The 18,133-nt window shown below is 35.7% G+C and overlaps 1 protein-coding gene across 4 annotated transcripts in view; it reads left to right on the forward strand.

Moving 5' to 3' along the window:
* Window positions 1-18,133, forward strand: part of Zmym4 (zinc finger MYM-type containing 4) — a 103,352-nt gene that overhangs the window by 34,843 nt on the left and 50,376 nt on the right. For all 4 annotated transcript variants that reach the window (XM_085838945.1, XM_085838946.1, XM_085838947.1 and 1 more), the window contains exons 3-7: window positions 3,169-3,690; window positions 5,492-5,553; window positions 5,887-6,057; window positions 13,539-13,623; window positions 13,873-14,128. In XM_085838945.1, coding sequence (XP_085695071.1) covers window positions 3,169-3,690; window positions 5,492-5,553; window positions 5,887-6,057; window positions 13,539-13,623; window positions 13,873-14,128 — 1,096 coding nt within the window. The remainder of the gene's footprint in view (window positions 1-3,168; window positions 3,691-5,491; window positions 5,554-5,886; window positions 6,058-13,538; window positions 13,624-13,872; window positions 14,129-18,133) is intronic.

The raw sequence follows: 18,133 nt of genomic DNA on the forward strand, positions 1-18,133 counted from the left end.
CTAATTAATATTTCCTTTATTGACTGTTGGTCTCTCCCTGTCTGTGGAATGTTTGTTAAATTCTTGCTTTTGTATGTACTTGGTTGTTTCTTTGTTGCCCTTTGTGATACAGTGCGGTGAAGACATTTTAACCAGCTGACCCTTTGTCCTTTGTTTGGGTTTTCTTTATTAGTGTGTGTAGTTAGATTTTTTTTTTTTTTGTATTTTTATACTGAGTTTTTTGTCATTAAAAATACTGGTTTTTACCTTTTGATTTAATAATTGTAACATGAGTTCTCTTACTTTTCTTTTAATGTTTGAACTTAGATATTATAACCTGAAGTTATTTCCATGTGAGTTGTATGTCAGGTTTTTCTGAGTGGCTGCTCCTTTCCACCATAATCCTTGACTGTTAATGTAAATAGATAACAAAAGTTGCTTGCAGTATTTCTTGCTAGTATTGCTTTCTTATCTACTATAGAACTTAAGTTGGTGACATCATAATGTACATTTCACACATGGAACAGTTACAAAGTAGACAGTACATGGTTTGTTAATAATGATTAAATGCTGAACAGAGAAGATGCTTAGGCTTATAGGCTGTTTATGGGTTGGTAGAATGCTATGTTGTGTACCTTCCAAATCTCTTAATATGAATTTTAAGTAATTGGAAATGTCTGTAGTGTTGCTTGTCTTGTGCAGTCTTTCAGTCCCTTCCTGTCTTTACTATATACCGTGAGAAAGTAGGCATGTGCACTCTTTAAGTGTGCATTTCCTCTAAGATTTCAGCATCTGATTCAGGTGCTTGCCTTTAACCTCAGCATTTGGGAGGCAGAGACTAGGCAGATCTTTTGAGTTCAACGTTACCCTGGTCTACAGAACTAGTTCTGGGATAACCAGGTCCACACAGGAAAAAAAACCTATCTTCAAAAAACAAAATAAAGCAACCCCCCCCAAAAAAAAAGCCAGAAGAGAAACTTAAAAAAAAAAAAAGATTTTTTTTAGCATGTTTTACCTTGTATTATGTCATTTCATTTTAAACTTTTTTTATTATTTAAAAAAAACAAAACTGGAACACTGTATGTGTACCAGGCTGACCGTCCAGATCCTTCCTGCCTCTGCCTCTTGAGTTCCTGGCGCTAAGATTTAGTTATAAAATTTTATGTGTATGGGTTCTTGTATTACATGCATATGATTGCCTAGTGCCTACAGAGGCCAGAATGAAGTATCAGATCCTGGAAGTGGAGTGTGAGTCATCACATATGTCCTGGTAGCTGACATATGCTCTCTGCCAGAGCATTGAGTGCTCTTAACTGGTGAGCAGTCTTTCTAGCCCTGCATGAACTATTTTGGAAAGCATACAAGGAGGATTTTCCTTCCAGTTTTCTATTTTTCACATTAATCAGCAAGCATAATACTAATGTAAAAATATAAGTTCTTTTTCTCCTTCCTGGTTTTGACTTCATTATTAGCTCCAATATTATTTTTTTATTCTTACTGTTTGTAGGTTGTTTCCCTACCACCACCACCACCACCACCACCACCACCACCACCACCACCACCACTTTTGTAGCTCTAAGTCACAGCAGTCATTTTCAGAGTTTTCGCCATTTTGTGATTATAAACTAGTGGGTAATACTTATTTATCATAGATTGTGCTGTGGAAGCATCTCTCCTTTAGAGACTGGGGACTGTGGGAGGTCTCACAGGATATGGAATAACTTACAATTTAGAATGATGTCTTTGGAGAGGGGAACTTGAAGGAAACTTTTATTTGGACTCAACATAGTTAAGTCTTGATAATAAATAAATATTAGATTATAGATCCAGGTTAAACAGCCAGTCACAGAAACTTTTTTGAGCTGATTAAACAAATATATTATTACTATTTCCTGTCTTTCCTATACTTTGTTTTTAATGAGTATTGGCCTACTCTTGAACCAATTAAATGTGGTGTAGGCATAGGATTTGTTAGAATATAGTTACTTTGTAGTTACGTAGATTTTGGGCACTGAAATGTATAGGTAGAGATTTGGACAGTTAGAATTAGGTGCTGAATAGAAGAAATGGATTTTAGAGAGATGAAATAATATTATAGTTGATAGAGCTTATGGGAGAGTTGAAATAATTCTTTTTAATAATTGTTAGTTTGTGAATCATTTAATCAAGTGATGGAAACATAGGAACTGCAGTGAGGAAATGAATTTGAGCTTAGAGACACTACGGTGGGGTTTCTTAGGGAAGGAGGGATTGAAAGTGGGTACCTAACTCTACCTTGGGATTTATTTTTATTTTATATGTATGGGTTTTGTTTTGATTTTGCCTGCATATATATATCTGTGCATTCAGAAGAGAATGTCAGATCCCCTTGGAACTAGAGTTATAGAGGGTTGTTAACTACTGTGTGGGTGACAGAAAAGTCAGTAGTCTTAACCTGAGCTGTCTCTCTAACCCCACTAAATCTTATCATGGAAGAAAAGAGTAAGTTAAGGTTTGGGCATAACTAAAGAAGAACAAAGTAGGCAAGGCTTTTTAAAAACAAGTTTGTGAAGGAAAAGTGAATCTTTGTTTTATAATAGGACAGATTTGAGCATGTAGTTATGAAGGCTAGCAGGATAGCTAAAGTCATTTTGATGTTTACATATTTAGCCTAGAAAACCTTAACTTTAGTAAATCTGTGTTAGTGTTAGTGCAGAGAAACTGGGATTCTGGGACTAAAGACCTATTACATTATAGTGAGTGTATTGGTCTTAACCCTGCAGAACACATACACTATGAAGGTTATAATTAGAATTTTTATAAATCTTTGCGTTTATTAATTTGTGAGTGTCTCTTTACACATAACTGTCACTAAGCCTCACCACAGATTAATTTCTAAGGTGAGTATTAGATTGTTTTTATATAGAGCCAAGAGTTTTGTGCTTTGTCGTTTTAACACAGATAGGTCTGATTCTGAAGTTGGTGCTCTTTTCTCTGTATCATCTTGTCGTCTTTCAAATTTAGGCTCCTGTTCCCGTAAGTGTCAGATAGGGATAATCTCATCAGAGGTGTTAAATGAGTAATACTATTGTAATATTGCCTATATTTTGTTTGACAAAGGAAATACATATGATTAAATGGAAGACAGACCTTATAACTGCGGTCATCCTCAGCCCTGTTACTTGTCTAAACAGTTTCTTACTTTTTAAGGTGGTGTCATGGATACAGAAATGTCTGAAGATACAGACCACAACTTAACTCCCACCCTTGCCAGCATGTCTTATGGAATGCCGAATCAAACAGGATCTGAAAATTCATTGCTGGATGAAGATGATTATTTTTTGAACTCTGGGGATCTTGCAGGAATTCCAGTCGTTAGTAGTGACAATGAGGATGAACAGGATTGTAGTTCACAGGACAACCGTGTTTCTTCAGTTCACACTGATGGTAGTTTGGAAGTAGAGAGAAGAGCTGCTCATCAGGAATCAGACAATGAAAATGAAATACAAATTCAAAATCAGTTAAAAAAAGACTTTCCTAAACAGTTTGATCAGGTTTCTGTCTTTAAATCAATACGAAAAGATTTTTGTTTAGTGAGAGAAAACAGCAAAGAGACATTTTCTGGAAAGGAGAAAAATAGAGACCTAACTTATCATGAACGTGAAAAACGGTTGGATAAACCCCATAAAGGTTTGGATTCAAGGTTGAAAAGCAGTTTTTTTGATAAAGCAGGTAATAATTGTTGGAATAGAATTATAAAACATAATAAATTACCAGTAATAGAGCTTTTATTGATCTTAAGTTAAGTACGAACAGTTTTAAGCTCCTTGTAAGCTCTGTTTTACTTTCTCTTACTCTACAAAGTGATTGAATTTTTCCTCATAACATTTCATTGTTATATAAATGGTTGAAAAATATCTCTAAGTCATAATTTTCCCCCTTCTTGGCTTGCAGTATTTTGATGAGAAGGCAAGATACTTGCATCACCTGTTCCATTTCTTTGGTTGAACATCAGACTCTGAAGTTGGAATTAGCATCTTTGTGCTGGAAGCACTGGTTTAAATTGCTATCCCACCTGTTAGTCTAAACCAGGGAGTTGCAATGAATTACCCCACTGTTTTAGGAGTTCATTAAGTTCCTTTTGATTCTCTTTACACGATACACCCTGTCCTCTAGCTCCAGATCTGTTCTTGAATATATCACACATTTCTTGTGTGCTTTCCTTTCTTGCTGTTTCATTGGTATGCCAATTTTTTCTCTGTGCATATATACACTTGTAAAATTATTTCTTATTCAATGAAGCATAATTCATAAATCTTTCCTACTTTATAGTTATTCCTAAGGATATTCTCCTTGCTTATATTTTCACAGAACTCTATTTTATGCCTTATTATTTATAGTATTTGTTGCCTTGTTTTGTTCCTATTTTTTGACAGCCGGATTGTATCTTACTCTTCTTTGTATTCTTGGGACCTAGGCTTTTACAATAAGATTGTAATCCTCTCCCAAATGTTAAATTGATGTTTAGGAAAGCAGATGCACTGTGTCAATCCATGTATTTCTCTTCAGAAAATCCTAGGAAAAATGTATTTTAGAAAGAGGGAACCAGTATAGTGAAGAAGAGCAACGGTTGAGTATGTGTTATATACAAGGCTGTGCAAGGGCAGAGTTTATTTCTAACATGTTATTATATATATCATTTATATATGTGTGTGTGTGCATATATATATACACACACATGTGTATATATATAAATTAATATCTTTTAATGGATATTGAAATGTTAGGAGTCTTCCAAAGGAACATAGTATCTAGTAGTAGAAGGGACAAGACAAGGCAGAGAGCAGAGGTGCTGCTGATGAGTTGACTAGCCCAAGATTGAATGTGTAAGATCAGATAGTGTGAGACGAGTTTGTCATGGGGCACTGTAATATTTAAGTAACTGAAGTGTTAAAGTGATTGCTTTCTTCACATTTGAGAGAGACAAGCTGGCCTGGAGTTCTCTGCACTTCTGCCTTGTCTCTTCAGTGTTTTAACTAACAGGTGTGAGCCACCATACCTAGCCTAACTCTGCCATGCCCCTCACCCTCCAGAGTGCTTACTATTAGACTTTGGATCTTTGTGCATGCTAGACACGTCCCCTACCTCACAGGAAATTCTTGGGAGAGACTTAGTGAACAAGGAATACTTTTCTATAGAGCTGGGTTTTGAACTGAGCAGAGTCTATAAACTATAAATATTGGAATAGACAGCAGAGACCTGGTGAACTTAGTAAAACTGCAAATGAGAACAGTTTTCAGAGCATAGTAGATCAAGTCAGCACTCTTTATGAGTGAGGAAAGGTGTGTAGTAAGGCTGAATGGGAAGGGAGACCAAGTTGTGAGGAACTTTGAGTGAAACTTTTTTGGGTTCTTTGGAACCTAGTTAGAACATCTTTGTTAGAATAGAGAGATGATTTCAAATTAGCCTTTTAGGTCATTCTTTATGAGACTTGTTATTCATATACATGTGTTTGTTTGTTTTCTTTCAATAGCTAATCAAGTTGAAGAAACATTACATACTCATTTACCACAAAACCCAGAAACAAACTTTAGGGTAAGTTTTCAGTGTGTATGTAGATTGCTGTTAACTATGGCAAGTGTCAAAAGTTTTCTTTCTGTCACTTTTCAAAATTCTGCTTGTGTTAGACAGAGCACTGATTTTTTTTTTAACTATTATTTGCATAATGACATCTTGGAGATATTCTAAGAAGCCCTCGGATCTTAGGTTCTCTGTTTGCATTACTTAGACCGTGAGCTATTAGGCACAGGGACACTAACATATGTCCATCCAGAGTTCATTTCCAGTGAGCTTTACTTTGGGTATTAACCCTGAAGAGGAATAATTTTTAAATTTGAATATTTATTAATCCTTTATATTGTGTTTTAGGACTCCAGCTACCCATTTGCCAATAAAGAATCCATTGGTTCGGAACTGGGGAATTCGTTTGCATCAAATATTAGAATTAAAGAAGAACCTTTGGATGATGAGTATGACAAAGCAGTGGCGCCTCAGCAGGGACTACTAGACAGAGTTAAAGACGAACCTGACAATGCTCAAGTAAACACCTCACCCCTCCTGCCTCCTTCTGTTTCACAATGAGTTTACTTATTTGAGACAGGAAGTGCTTAAAGTGAAATAGTTTATTGACAGGATGAGAAGAATCTGTGATTGAAGCAACTTGAATTGTCTTGCAAGGCTGTAGCAGAAATTACATGAAAATGTTTCTGAAGGGGAGTAGAGGCTTATAATCCTTGTCTTTTTCACAGTGTGGCTTTTGTGGGCATTTTAGAACAGGTTTGAGAGGCTGCTGAGCCTCTGAGGTTTCAGCAGGTGAAGTTGAAGAGCTAGGAGGGTGGCACCTGGGCTTGTAGGGTGACTTAGTTCATAGATGCAACTAAGCCTTTGCAGTTACTTGTAATGAAGTACAGGTTAGGTGTGCATTTAACTCTTTCAGGAGGGCTAATGGACATAACTATCTTTAAAAGGGTTAATTGATTGAATTAGTTTGTTAGAATTGATCAGTTTATTAGAAAGGAGGCCTTGGTGAGTGATCCATGATTCTGTGTTTGAGATATTTTGGTAGTAAGATCAAGGGTATGGCTGGGCTGTTTCAGGGCTGCTCTGGAAGTCAGTTAGGAACCCTGCAACAGAAATCCTACACTCAGTTAAGTTACCAGGCAGTTGATGGCATTGGAGTATTTGGATTGGAAGAAAGAAGCTGCGCTGCACGCTGTAGTCACTGTGAAATGTAGGAAGGGATTTAAACAATGAATATATAATAGTAATTTTTTAAAGGTAGTCTGTATTTTGTTCATATTTAGAGAGTGAAAAATAAAAATAACACAAATTAGCTGTTTCTAGGAAATAGTATCTAATTTTAGGAAGCCTATCTTTTCCTTGTTTTTTTTTTTTAATTCTAGGGAATTTGTGAATGAGGCATGTATGGAAGAGAAATTTTATTTAGCCATCTTCAAGCAGGGTTTCTCAACATCAGTACCACTGATATTTAGAGCAAGACCATTCTTTGTTATGAGGCCGTGTTCTGCTAGTCGCAGGCTCTTTAGCATCCTTGGTTCTATACTATACTTGGTTCTGGTTGCAGCTCTCTCTTTCTCTAGTTGTAACAGTCAGAAATATCTTCAGACACTGCCAGGTATTCCTGGGACCAAAATCATTTACTGTAGAAAACCACTGGTTTAGATGAAAGAGAGAAGAGTAGGTGACTATAGAGTGTAAGAGAGAGAAAAGCAGGTGGCTTGTGAAATGAGCTGACACATAATTACCTTTCAGAAATGGTGTTTATTGGGAGAGAGCATTGTAACCACAGGAGCCATGTAAGGTTGGAAAACATTCAAAAGTAAAAAAACAGTATATCAGAAACAGCATAATAGGGCCTTAAAGGAAAAGAAAGACTTCCTTTAAAATCTGGAGAGGAGCTTCATTAAGGAAGGATAGCTTAAAAGTAGGAGTAAGAGAAATAGCTTCCATGATGTGATAAAGGGGGAAATTTAGATAAAAGAACCTTCAGAGAAATATCCCAACAAAAGAAAATCTGTGGTTTTTATATCTTTTAATGGGGCAGCAGGAAGTTTTATACTATATGATTTAGTTCAGCATAGCATATATGTGTGTGGGGTGTCAACAAAGACAGTAGAAGGAATATGAAAATATGTCAGAGGTGATAAATTAAGTGTAGTTTGTAGAAAGAAGAGAAGTGGAAATCTTGGGTATCTGAGTTCAGTTTAATGGCCTGATTTCCAGGGAAAATTCGTGTGGCCATGTGTTTCTGTGATGATTATGTGTGTCTTTGTTCAGGGGAGATCTCTATCTCTCCATACTCCCCCTATGAACATAGAAAATTCCTAAGAAATCATTATGCTGGTAGAGTACTCTTTCTTTCCTATATGACCCATTGAATATTTCTCCTGATAAAGCCTAAAGCTAATAAGTAAGTGGGGTTTAGAAAGCATTGGGAAAGTTATTACTATTGTTTTTTTTTTTTTTTTTTTCTAAGCAGAACTTTCAGTGTTTAGAGAAGATCGATAGGATGGAATGGATAGCAATGCCTGTGTTTTATACACTTACTGAAAGTTACAAAATATGTTATAAAATTCTAAATATCAAGTTTATAATACTTACTGAAGAATTCCCTCAGGCATACTACTTACTTGTTTGGTCTCCTGAGTAGACAGTGCTGTGTCAGGATCTCCTGAGTAGACAGTGCTGTGGGCAGATCCTGGTATGAATTCAGGGTCTCCTGAGTAGACAGTGCTGTGGGCAGATCCTGGTATAAATTCAGGATCACAGAGCAGTCTTCATTCTGTCTACACAAGAGAGCAACCCCAGCACATGAGTGGCTACAGGTAGATTTCTGTTGTCAGTCATACTGATCCTGTTATCTGCAATCAAACATTTGGTAGTTCTAGAAATCCTCCTAGGGAGGAGGCTGGTTCTTTCCCTTTCCCTCTCTTCTTCCCCTTCCTTCCTACATTCTACTCCCTACTTGCTCCATGCTTCTTTGTACCTCTCCCTGATCACTAGAAATCTAGATTTCTTGCTTTTTCAGTACTATGTAACAGTTTATTAATTTTACTCTTTCTCCATAGACCAATAGTAAGAGTTACAAAGTCTTAGTTACTTGATGTAACAAACTGTACTCATAAAATACTGACAGCTCATGACTCTGATCATCAGTTAATAGTGATTTCTCCCAGTGCTTAACTTTGAGGTATTGCTTTCAGTGTGCTTTTTACAGTTTAAGATGGTCTTCATCCAAAACACTAGGATGCTGAAATGCCTACATCTGTGTCTCACTGCTAATCCATTGCTTTTAGTCACTTGTCAGTCACCTTGCTTCTGTTAGCTGTCAAACCATTCTCTGGTTTTTCAGTTTCATTCATTCTAATTCCATTGCATTTTTCTATAGTGTTTTCTGTAGTTTAAAACTAGTTGATGCTGTTTTTAATGTACTGTATTGTTTCATCCTCGTACCAGGTGTGTGTGTGTGTGTGGTCTAAAGTAATATAACTTTCATAGATTAATTTAGTTATTCAAGGCTATATGGCCAGGAAAGAATCAGTCTATTTTATAATCTAGTTTTATTTTCATTAGATTATCTTTCTGTAACTAATTTTTTTTTAAATGTTTAGGTAAGGTTTTCAAATTGAAATTCTTTAGGAGAGACAAAGTCCTCTTTTTCTATCTTTTCCATAGAATCTGAAAGTTAGATGTCACTAATGTTGAAATCTTTTTTTTTTCTTCTTTTCTGCTCATAGTAATAAAAAAAGAACTAATTTGTAGTCTTCTATTGGAATGAATGAAAATGGGAAAGCAAATTGCCTAATTAGTCTAGTAATGATTCATAGACTCTTTGAAAGTAATGTAGCCACGTAAATGTTGGATTTACCTTTAGTTCTATTGTTTATTTGGCCATAGAGGATGTTTGCTTTCAATGTCGTTGCCCTGTGGTATTTATAAGGCCTTCCTTTGTGTTCAGCAAGGAAAAGATCTGAAGTGCTGCTTATTCTGACCTCTCGTGTTTGGTTAGTTTTATTTTGTTTTGTTTTTGAAAACTGTGGGGTTGTCAGGTATTTATTTTTCATAAATCATGATTTAAGAGTCATTGTAGGAGACAGACAAACCAAGCATTTCTGCCTTGAAGATGTTGTAAGCATTTTATGCAGAATACTTACAGACTTCTCTCCTCTCCCTGCTACCACGAATAATACATGCCAATGACTTAAGTCTCTTAAGTTTGGGAATTGTATCACAGAATAAGAAAAGCAGACTAGAGATATGCCAGGTGTGGTAGTGCATGCTTTTAATCCCAACATTTAGATAAAGTCAGGCAGATCTCTGTGAGTTAGAGGGCAGCCTGATTTACTTATTAAGTTCCACCCCATCCAGGGCTATGCAGTGAGATTCTGCCTTTAAAATAAGAGTATGTATCACCAACACTGCTACTTTTATTATCAGATTCCACATGATATGTCACATAGTTGATGATACATTTATTTTTTCTTAAAGATTTATTTATTTACTATATGTAAGTACACTGTAGCTGTCTTCAGACACCCCAGAAGAGGGCATCAGATCTCATTATGGATGGTTGTGAGCCACCATGTTGTTGCTGGGATTTGAACTCAGGACCTCTGGAAGAGCAGTCAGTGCTCTTACCTGCTGAGCCATCTCACCAGCCCAATACATTTCTTACATATACTCTGTTCATTGTGTCAAAGAAATAGCAGTGCTAGACCAAACTCTGAATTTGAAAACAAAATTCTGGGAACCTTATGTAGTTACTAACATAATACAGATTACTACATTATTACTAATACAGCATCAGTATGTAACTGTTGTTGGATTTTTGGCCAAAAACATGCAAATTCATTTTATAGGAAATAAAGAAGATAAGGTAATACAGTTGGGAAATAAATTAATCACTTTTTTAGAGAATTATAAAGCTTGTGATAATTGAGTGGAAATGTAGGTAAAATAATAATCATAGAAATGACAGTACTAGCTGTGTCAGTTTCCCATTTGAGAGCCACTATTCCCAGTAGCAACTAAAAAGTAATTGTAAATTAAAAGATAACTTGAATGAATTGATGAGATCTCTCTCTCTCTCTCTCTTTTTAATGTGAGGAGTGAAAATAATATCAACTATTCCTAAAGTAAAATACAGGTTTGATGAACATAATGGTAATTTGGTTCTGATATTTTGAGGAGTAGGTATACACATACACACATACTGTATGTACATACTTTTAAACGTATATAGAAAAGTTCAGTGGAAAACAGTTTGGTTAAACATTGTACAGCTTCATCAGAATAGTGTGGTACAAGATTAATCAGGATGATCATAATATAGAATATATAACTCATGATAGACATTTTCCCACAATTTGGTGTATTCATGGTAAGAAGAAAAAAATTTCTAGGGGACTTTTGGGATAGCATTTGAAATGTAAATGAAAAAATATCTAATAAAAGAATTTTAAAAAATTCTATTTAGTGAAAGAAAGTTTCCCAGTCCCAAATGGATCTAACCCAGCACTAGCAAATTAATCAGTGGCTGGTCAAATCTCATCCACCTTATGTTTATGTTGTTCAACCATTACTCTTACAAATAAAGTTTTATTAGAACTTGGTCATGTTCATTTATTTACATGTTGTCTGTGAGTGCTTTTGCTCTACCAGGGCAGAGTTGGGCAGTTGTGAGAGAGATCAGACCATATGGCTTCCCAAGTCAAAAATATTTACTATCTGGCCCTTTGCAGATAAAGTTTGCTGATCCCTGGATTAAAGGACTGTATTATAAACAGTGAAACCACTTCCTTATTATTTTTTTTATGGAAGTAAAACTTTGTAAGAGATAGAAGAAATCACAAAGGTAAAGATTGTCAGAATTTTGGCATAAGTGGAAACCTTAGTACATAAAAATTCTAACTCTAAAGAAATGTTAATAACTGCTACTGAGGTTAATATTGTTATCATATTGCACTTGTATGTGAACATTAAAGATATGTGCATGTTAAAGCAACTAGGAAAACACTTTTAATTGAGAATAGTTTTGTTTGAGAACTGGGCATGGTACCATACACCGTTATTGCCAGCACTCGGGGGAAGAGCCAGGTGGATTTCTGAGTTCAAGGCCAGCCTGGTCTACAGATTGAGTTCCAGGACAGCCAGAGCTACACAGAGAAACCCTGTCTTGAAAACCCAAAAGAAAACCAAAACATAAATTACAGCTTTATTTCGACAAAACCAATTTCATCATATCTCAAAAACCTTTACAATGGATCTGGTAATCTAGTGATCCTACTTTAAGAATTAAAGATATTCATGGTGGCATTTCACTGAGTATACTGAATATGTGCAAATAACTGTTACAGCAGTGCCACACATGAATGTGTTAGTGCCTGAGGCAAAAGGTAGAAAAAAAAAACAAATAATGCCTATTTTGCTTTTATTTGAAGCTGTGTTATGTTAGTCATCGAGTTTTCCATACATTTTCTTTTTAAAGTACTCAAATTAGTCATATTAGTAGTACTCACCTGTGATCCCAGTACTTTGGAGGCAGCAGGATTCCAGAGTTTGGGCTTTGTCTGATCTATTTGGCAAGTACCAGGCCATTTATGGTTGTACATTGAAACTCTGTCTCAAAAACAGAAAAAAAAAAAAAAAAAAAAAAACCAAAGAAAGAAAATTACTGTGTTAAAATACTTATAATTGCAGAAGGTTTAGGCAGTTTTCCTTTTGTACCTAAGTCTAGGTACATATGTTATGTCAGCTTCAGCTGCTTAATTTGATATGCCACTATGTATATATAATAAATATCAATATTGCTCAAGGTTGTATAGTATATTAATATTTCCACCACCAAAAGGGAGTAAGTATGTCTGAGACACCCAGTATTCTAAGAATAATTGGTCTCCAGTATTTTACAAGCTTTGTTGTGATAAATATCTCAACAACAACAAAAAAACTTACTGAATTCATAACTGAGCAATATAATTGTAAAGATAAAGAACAGCCCTGAAAAATACGTACTGGAACTCTGATGTGTGTTGGCTGTGTCTGACTTAAAATGTTTACTTGGATTTAAAACTCATTTAAGGCTGGAGAGTTGGCTCAGTGGTTAAGAGCATACTTGAGAGGACCTGTGGTTGTTTCTCAGCACCTACATATAGTGGTGCTTGTAATCCTTACTGAATTCATAGTTGAATTCCCAGGGATTCAGGATCCTCTTTTGATCTCCATGGGCACCAGCCATGAATGTGCTACACACACACATTTAGTAGGCAAAACTCATATATATAAATAAATAAATCTAAATTTTTTTCATATAAATAAATAAATCTAAATTTTTTTCCTCGTAAGTCATTTAATACAGTTTTTCAAGTGTTTGTTTGGAATTCTCAGACTACCCAGACATCTGGTTCTTGCACTCAAGTCTTATACATGCTGGCATTTAGCCACTAGATATTATTTGGAGTAATATGAAGGAATACAAAAAAATTGAAATGAGAAGAACATGAATTCATAAGAAAAATTTGTTTATAGTAATTAACTATAAAGAAACTAACTTTTCTTTGACTGGAGAAAGGAAAAGACTGGAAAGAAATATACTGGAGTCCCAGAGGCCCATTTGAGGTGATAGAGGGGGTGGTAGATTTTTGTTTATTTCTCCTTATTTAAATGTTCTATTGTGATTATGTATTACTTTTATAATAAACAGAAATTTAAAATATTGTAATAGTAATGAAGAGTTTCAGAAATAACTTAGAAATACCTGGTAGCACGCCAGGCTGTTTTGGAAGCTAACACTCATTTCTTTTATTCTTCTTTCCTCCTAGCATATACTAGTTTATTTTGCCCTTATTGTTAAGTCTAGTTTGTTTACTGTTTTATATTTCATTATTTCTTATTAATGTTAATACTGTAAACATTTTCTACCTCTATATAGCAATAATAAAATGTCTTGGTTTCTTGAAGAATTTGATAATTTCTCTGTATTTATTTTTTCTTTTTTAAAGGAGTATAGTCATGGCCAACAGCAAAAAACTCAAGAGGGGGAACTGAAAATTAGTGCTGTGTTTTCAGTCAGTGGCAGTCCTCTTGGTAAGGATCAGACCTGAATAAATGAATTGTATTCATTCTGGCCAGCATCAATGAGAGGCCATTTCTACTTGGGTAAATAAAATAGGGTGTCCTCTGTTCATTTAGAATCCTTTATGTTGTATATTCCATAATTAATACTGGGTTCCAAAGTAGCTATAGAAGAGAAAGTACCGATGCATAAAATATAAGATTAAAAAGTAAAATTTTTTGCTTTGAATGTTCTTTTCTTTCTCTCTTTTTTTTTTAAAGCTCCACAGTTGACTACTGGCTTTCAGCCTTCTCTGGCATCACCTGGCATGAATAAAATGCTTCCTTCAGTTCCAGCCACAGCTGTTCGAGTTTCTTGCTCTGGTTGTAAAAAAATCCTCCAGAAGGGGCAGACTGCTTATCAGAGGAAAGGGTCTACTCAGCTTTTCTGCTCTACCCTGTGCCTCACGGGATACACAGTGCCACCTGCCCGCCCACCACCTCCCCTCACCAAGAAGACTTGTTCAAGTTGCTCAAAGTATAGCAGAGTTCTAAATTATCTTTTGTTTCTTTATTTCTTTTATTGCTTGTTTCTTAACCTGTGTATTATTATTTGCATTTCAACTTTGCTGTAGGTTTTTCTTATAAAACAAAACAAAACAACAGTAAAAAAAAAAAAACAACATATTATTTAGTGCCCCATGTTGCTGCTTTCCATTTTTCTGGGAAGTACTCAATCTCTTTTAGCTCAACAAGTGATTTTTAAACCAATTCTTTCATATTTTTTAGTTAAGATTTCTTACATTCTACTTGTCTAGCACTGAAGCACTTTTTCAAGAATTTTTCTGTGTAGCACACTGGCTGTTCAGGAATTCACTGTGTACACCAGCCTGGCCTTGAACTCATCTAGATGAGCCTGGGTCTGCCTCCCGAGTGCTGGGTTTAAAGGTGTGCACCACGGCCATCCTGCTCTGCATGTGTGTATGTACCATGTGTGAGCTTGGTGCCTTCAGGGGTCAGAAGAGAGGGTATAACTGAGTAACAGACCATTGTGAGCTGCCATATGGATGCTGGGAATTGAAATTAGGTTCTTCAGGAAGAATAGCCAGTGCTCTTAACCTTTATGCTATCTCCCCAGCCCCTTATTCACACCTGTTTGTGTTCATTTCTCTGGGATAACTGAAAGAGTTAAATTTGGTTGTATTATAAAGTACCATTAGAATTTAAGTTACTGTATTTCGTGGATCCCAGTGAAGATTAGACTTTAGTTTCCTTTGGAAGGACTGCTTTTCATTTGTAACCTTGCTGCTTCTTTAAAGAAGAGAAACACCACAGATTTGTTGTTGTTGTTGTTGTTGTTGTTGGGGATTTACTTTTAAGGTTATCCAGTTTGAGAATCTCAAACAGTAAAATCTAACATCTAAAAATTTTTAGTAATAATACTCAGAAAATTTTGTGATTTTGAGCATTCCAAGATTTTCAAATCAGGAATGCTTAATCAGTAAAATCTGTGTGTGTATTCCAAAATCTGGAAAAAGTGAAAGTTGAAGCAGGTGTACTATGGATTTAAGAAAGGGTGTGTTCAGTTTGGAACAGTTAGTGTGTGAACTTGCTGATACTCAAATTTTATTTGGTGAATGTGTTTTTAATTTCTGTATGTGGCTGAAAGTGATATAGAGCCATGCATGTTGATTAAGAACTAGATTAGGAAATTTCATCTAGTTCAAAGTTAAAATTAATTTAATAATAATATTGGTGTTTTGGTGACTCAGAATTTGAGGAATGATTTCAAGCAATCTATTAAAAAGTGGAGTGCCTGTAGCTAATATATTTAAAGATTCTAAGTTCAAAAGCCAGGTGTGTGGAACTGGAGAGATGGCTCAGCGGTTAAGAGCTCTCCCTGCTCTTCCAGAGGTCCTGAGTTCAATTCCCAGCACCCACATAGTGATTCACAACCATCTGTAATGAGATCTGATGCCCTCTTCTGGAGTGTCTGAAGACAGCGACAGTGTACTCATGTGCACAAAATAAATAAATAAATCTTTAAAAAGAAAAAAGCCAGGAGTGGAAATGCACACTTGTTAATTCCAACACTTGTGAAGCAGAGGCAAGTGGATCTTTTGAGTAGAGGTCTACAGAGTGAGTTCCAGGACTGCCAGGGCTACACAGAGAAACCTTCTTGAGGAAAACAAAAAGAGCTAAACCAAAGGAACCCCACCCACCGACCCAATTCTGAGTTTATGTAAAGTATTATAGTGAAAGTGACAACTGAGTAACTTTAGCCATTTCACCATGAAGATATACTTTAAAGCATCATATAAGTAAATATACAGTATTACCTGTCAGTGTTAAACAAAAATAACGTAGCAGTATATACTTTGTTGGGTTTACAACTAGTAGTCTAGTGGATACCTAATATTATTTATTGAATTATTTAATGACCTTAAATTTAGAGAAAAGCTATTAGTATTATAGCTGTTAGTATTATGACTTAGGTAAGGTGACTATTAAATTGATTTTCCCATACTTTTTTGGCTAAATTAATGTACCTAAAGCAGAGTTCTTTATTTCTACTGTTTTGTGATTTTAAAAATGAATACTTAGCTGTATTGTCTAAGCTTTTATATTTTAGTGCATGCACTATTAGGTTATTTTATGATTTGAGTTAGATTGAAAACTATGATTATTTTAGCTTTCTAGTTTGCTGTTTTATTATGAAATAGTTTGGTTGGTTGATATAATAGCTTTACTTGTTCATCTTTTTTTTTTTAAAGATTTATTTATTTTTATTATATGTAAGTACACTGTAGCTGTCTTCAGACACTCCAGAAGAGGGAGTCAGATCTCGTTACGGATGGTTGTGAACCACCATGTGGTTGCTGGGATTTGAACTTCGGACCTTCGGAAGAGCAGTTGGGTGCTCTTACCCGCTGAGCCATCTCACCAGCCCTACTTGTTCATCTTTAACCATCTTAAGAATCAGGAACTTCTAAGATACCAGTGATACTTTTTTCCCCATGAGAACCATAGATACATCTATAAAGATTTCTCATTTTTAACAATATAAGCTCACATAATTGTACAGAAATGTATCACCTTTCATGTATATACTCATGCTGTATATACATGAATTTCATGTATATATAGCATGCTGATAGGGGAGGTCATGTGAGTACTATGTATGCACATGTATATAGGTGTATGTACATAACATGCACACGAATATGAAAGACAGGGGATAACCTTATCCTCAGGAATCTCAGGAATGCTATATGCCTTCTTTAGAGCTTAGCACTTACTCTGGACTGACTGGGATTTGCCTTAGGGATCCTTCTGTCTCTCTTAGGTATCCTCCTGTTTCAAGGATTCTCCTGTCTGGTCTTTTCTAGCATTGGTATTACAAGTGCTTATCACCATACCTGGTTGCCTTTATTTGGGTTCTAGGGATTGAACATAGGTCCTTCCTTGTGCTGTCAAGGTTATACTTTATTGGCTGAACTGTTATCCCCGCTACACCTTTTGGATGGATATATATATATATATATATATATATACACACACACACACATACACACACATGTATGTATGTGTATATATTAGTATATATTACATTTTTGCATATATATTAATTTTATGCATTTTTCTTAAATTTTTTTTGTCCTTTGGTGGTTATTACTGAGTTATCTGAACACACATTATTTTTCTATACATGTCAGAAATAAGTGTTTGAGGGGCTGGAATGGTGACTCGGCAGTTAAGAGTACTTAACTTGCTCTTTCAGAGGCCTGTAGTTCCAGGGACCCACACCATGTATCATAACCATTTGTAACTTCAGTTCCAGGGAATCCAGTGCCTTCTATCAGCCTCCTCAGCACCAGGCATGCATATAGAGCATATATGTGCCCAGAAGCAGATGTTCCTATAAATAAATCTTTAAAAGGATACCTAACATTCAATGTTTGTGTTTTTCCCTCATCCATCAGGATTTCCAGTTTCACCTGTTCTCACTGTTTTATCCCCTCATTCATTTATTCTTGTGTCCATTTTTTCTTTTTACTTTTTCATTTCCCTCTTTCTGTTACTTGGTAGCACTGTTTATTTACTTGCATGTCTCCTCCTCCTTCTCTTCTTTCTCTTCCTCCTCCTCCTTTTTTTGGCTTTTTCGAGACAGCCTTTCTCTGTGTAGCCCTGGCTGTCCTGGAACTCACTCTGTAGACCAGGCTGGCCTCGAACTCAGAAATCCGCCTGTCTCTGCCTCCAGAGTGCTGGGATTAAGGGCGGCGCCACCGCCGCCTGGCTGGGATTCATTCTTCTTTGTCTTCATTACTGATGCTTACATATTACATTTTTTAGATGTGGACATCTAGATTTTTTTATAGCGATGCTTAAATACATATCACACAGGACTAGGTAACTAGCTTATTTATAAAAATGATTGCCTTTTGAGGACGTAAGTTTCGATGCTCAGCACTGGGAAGGCAAAGAGTAGTAGATCCCTGTAGGTCAGGGGGGCACCTACTGTTTACTCTTTGAATTCCAGGTT

The sequence above is a fragment of the Mus caroli genome, unplaced genomic scaffold, assembly GCF_978045245.1.
Source record: "Mus caroli unplaced genomic scaffold, Mus_caroli_1 scaffold_6, whole genome shotgun sequence".
In the NCBI taxonomy this organism is placed as follows: domain Eukaryota; kingdom Metazoa; phylum Chordata; class Mammalia; order Rodentia; family Muridae; genus Mus; species Mus caroli.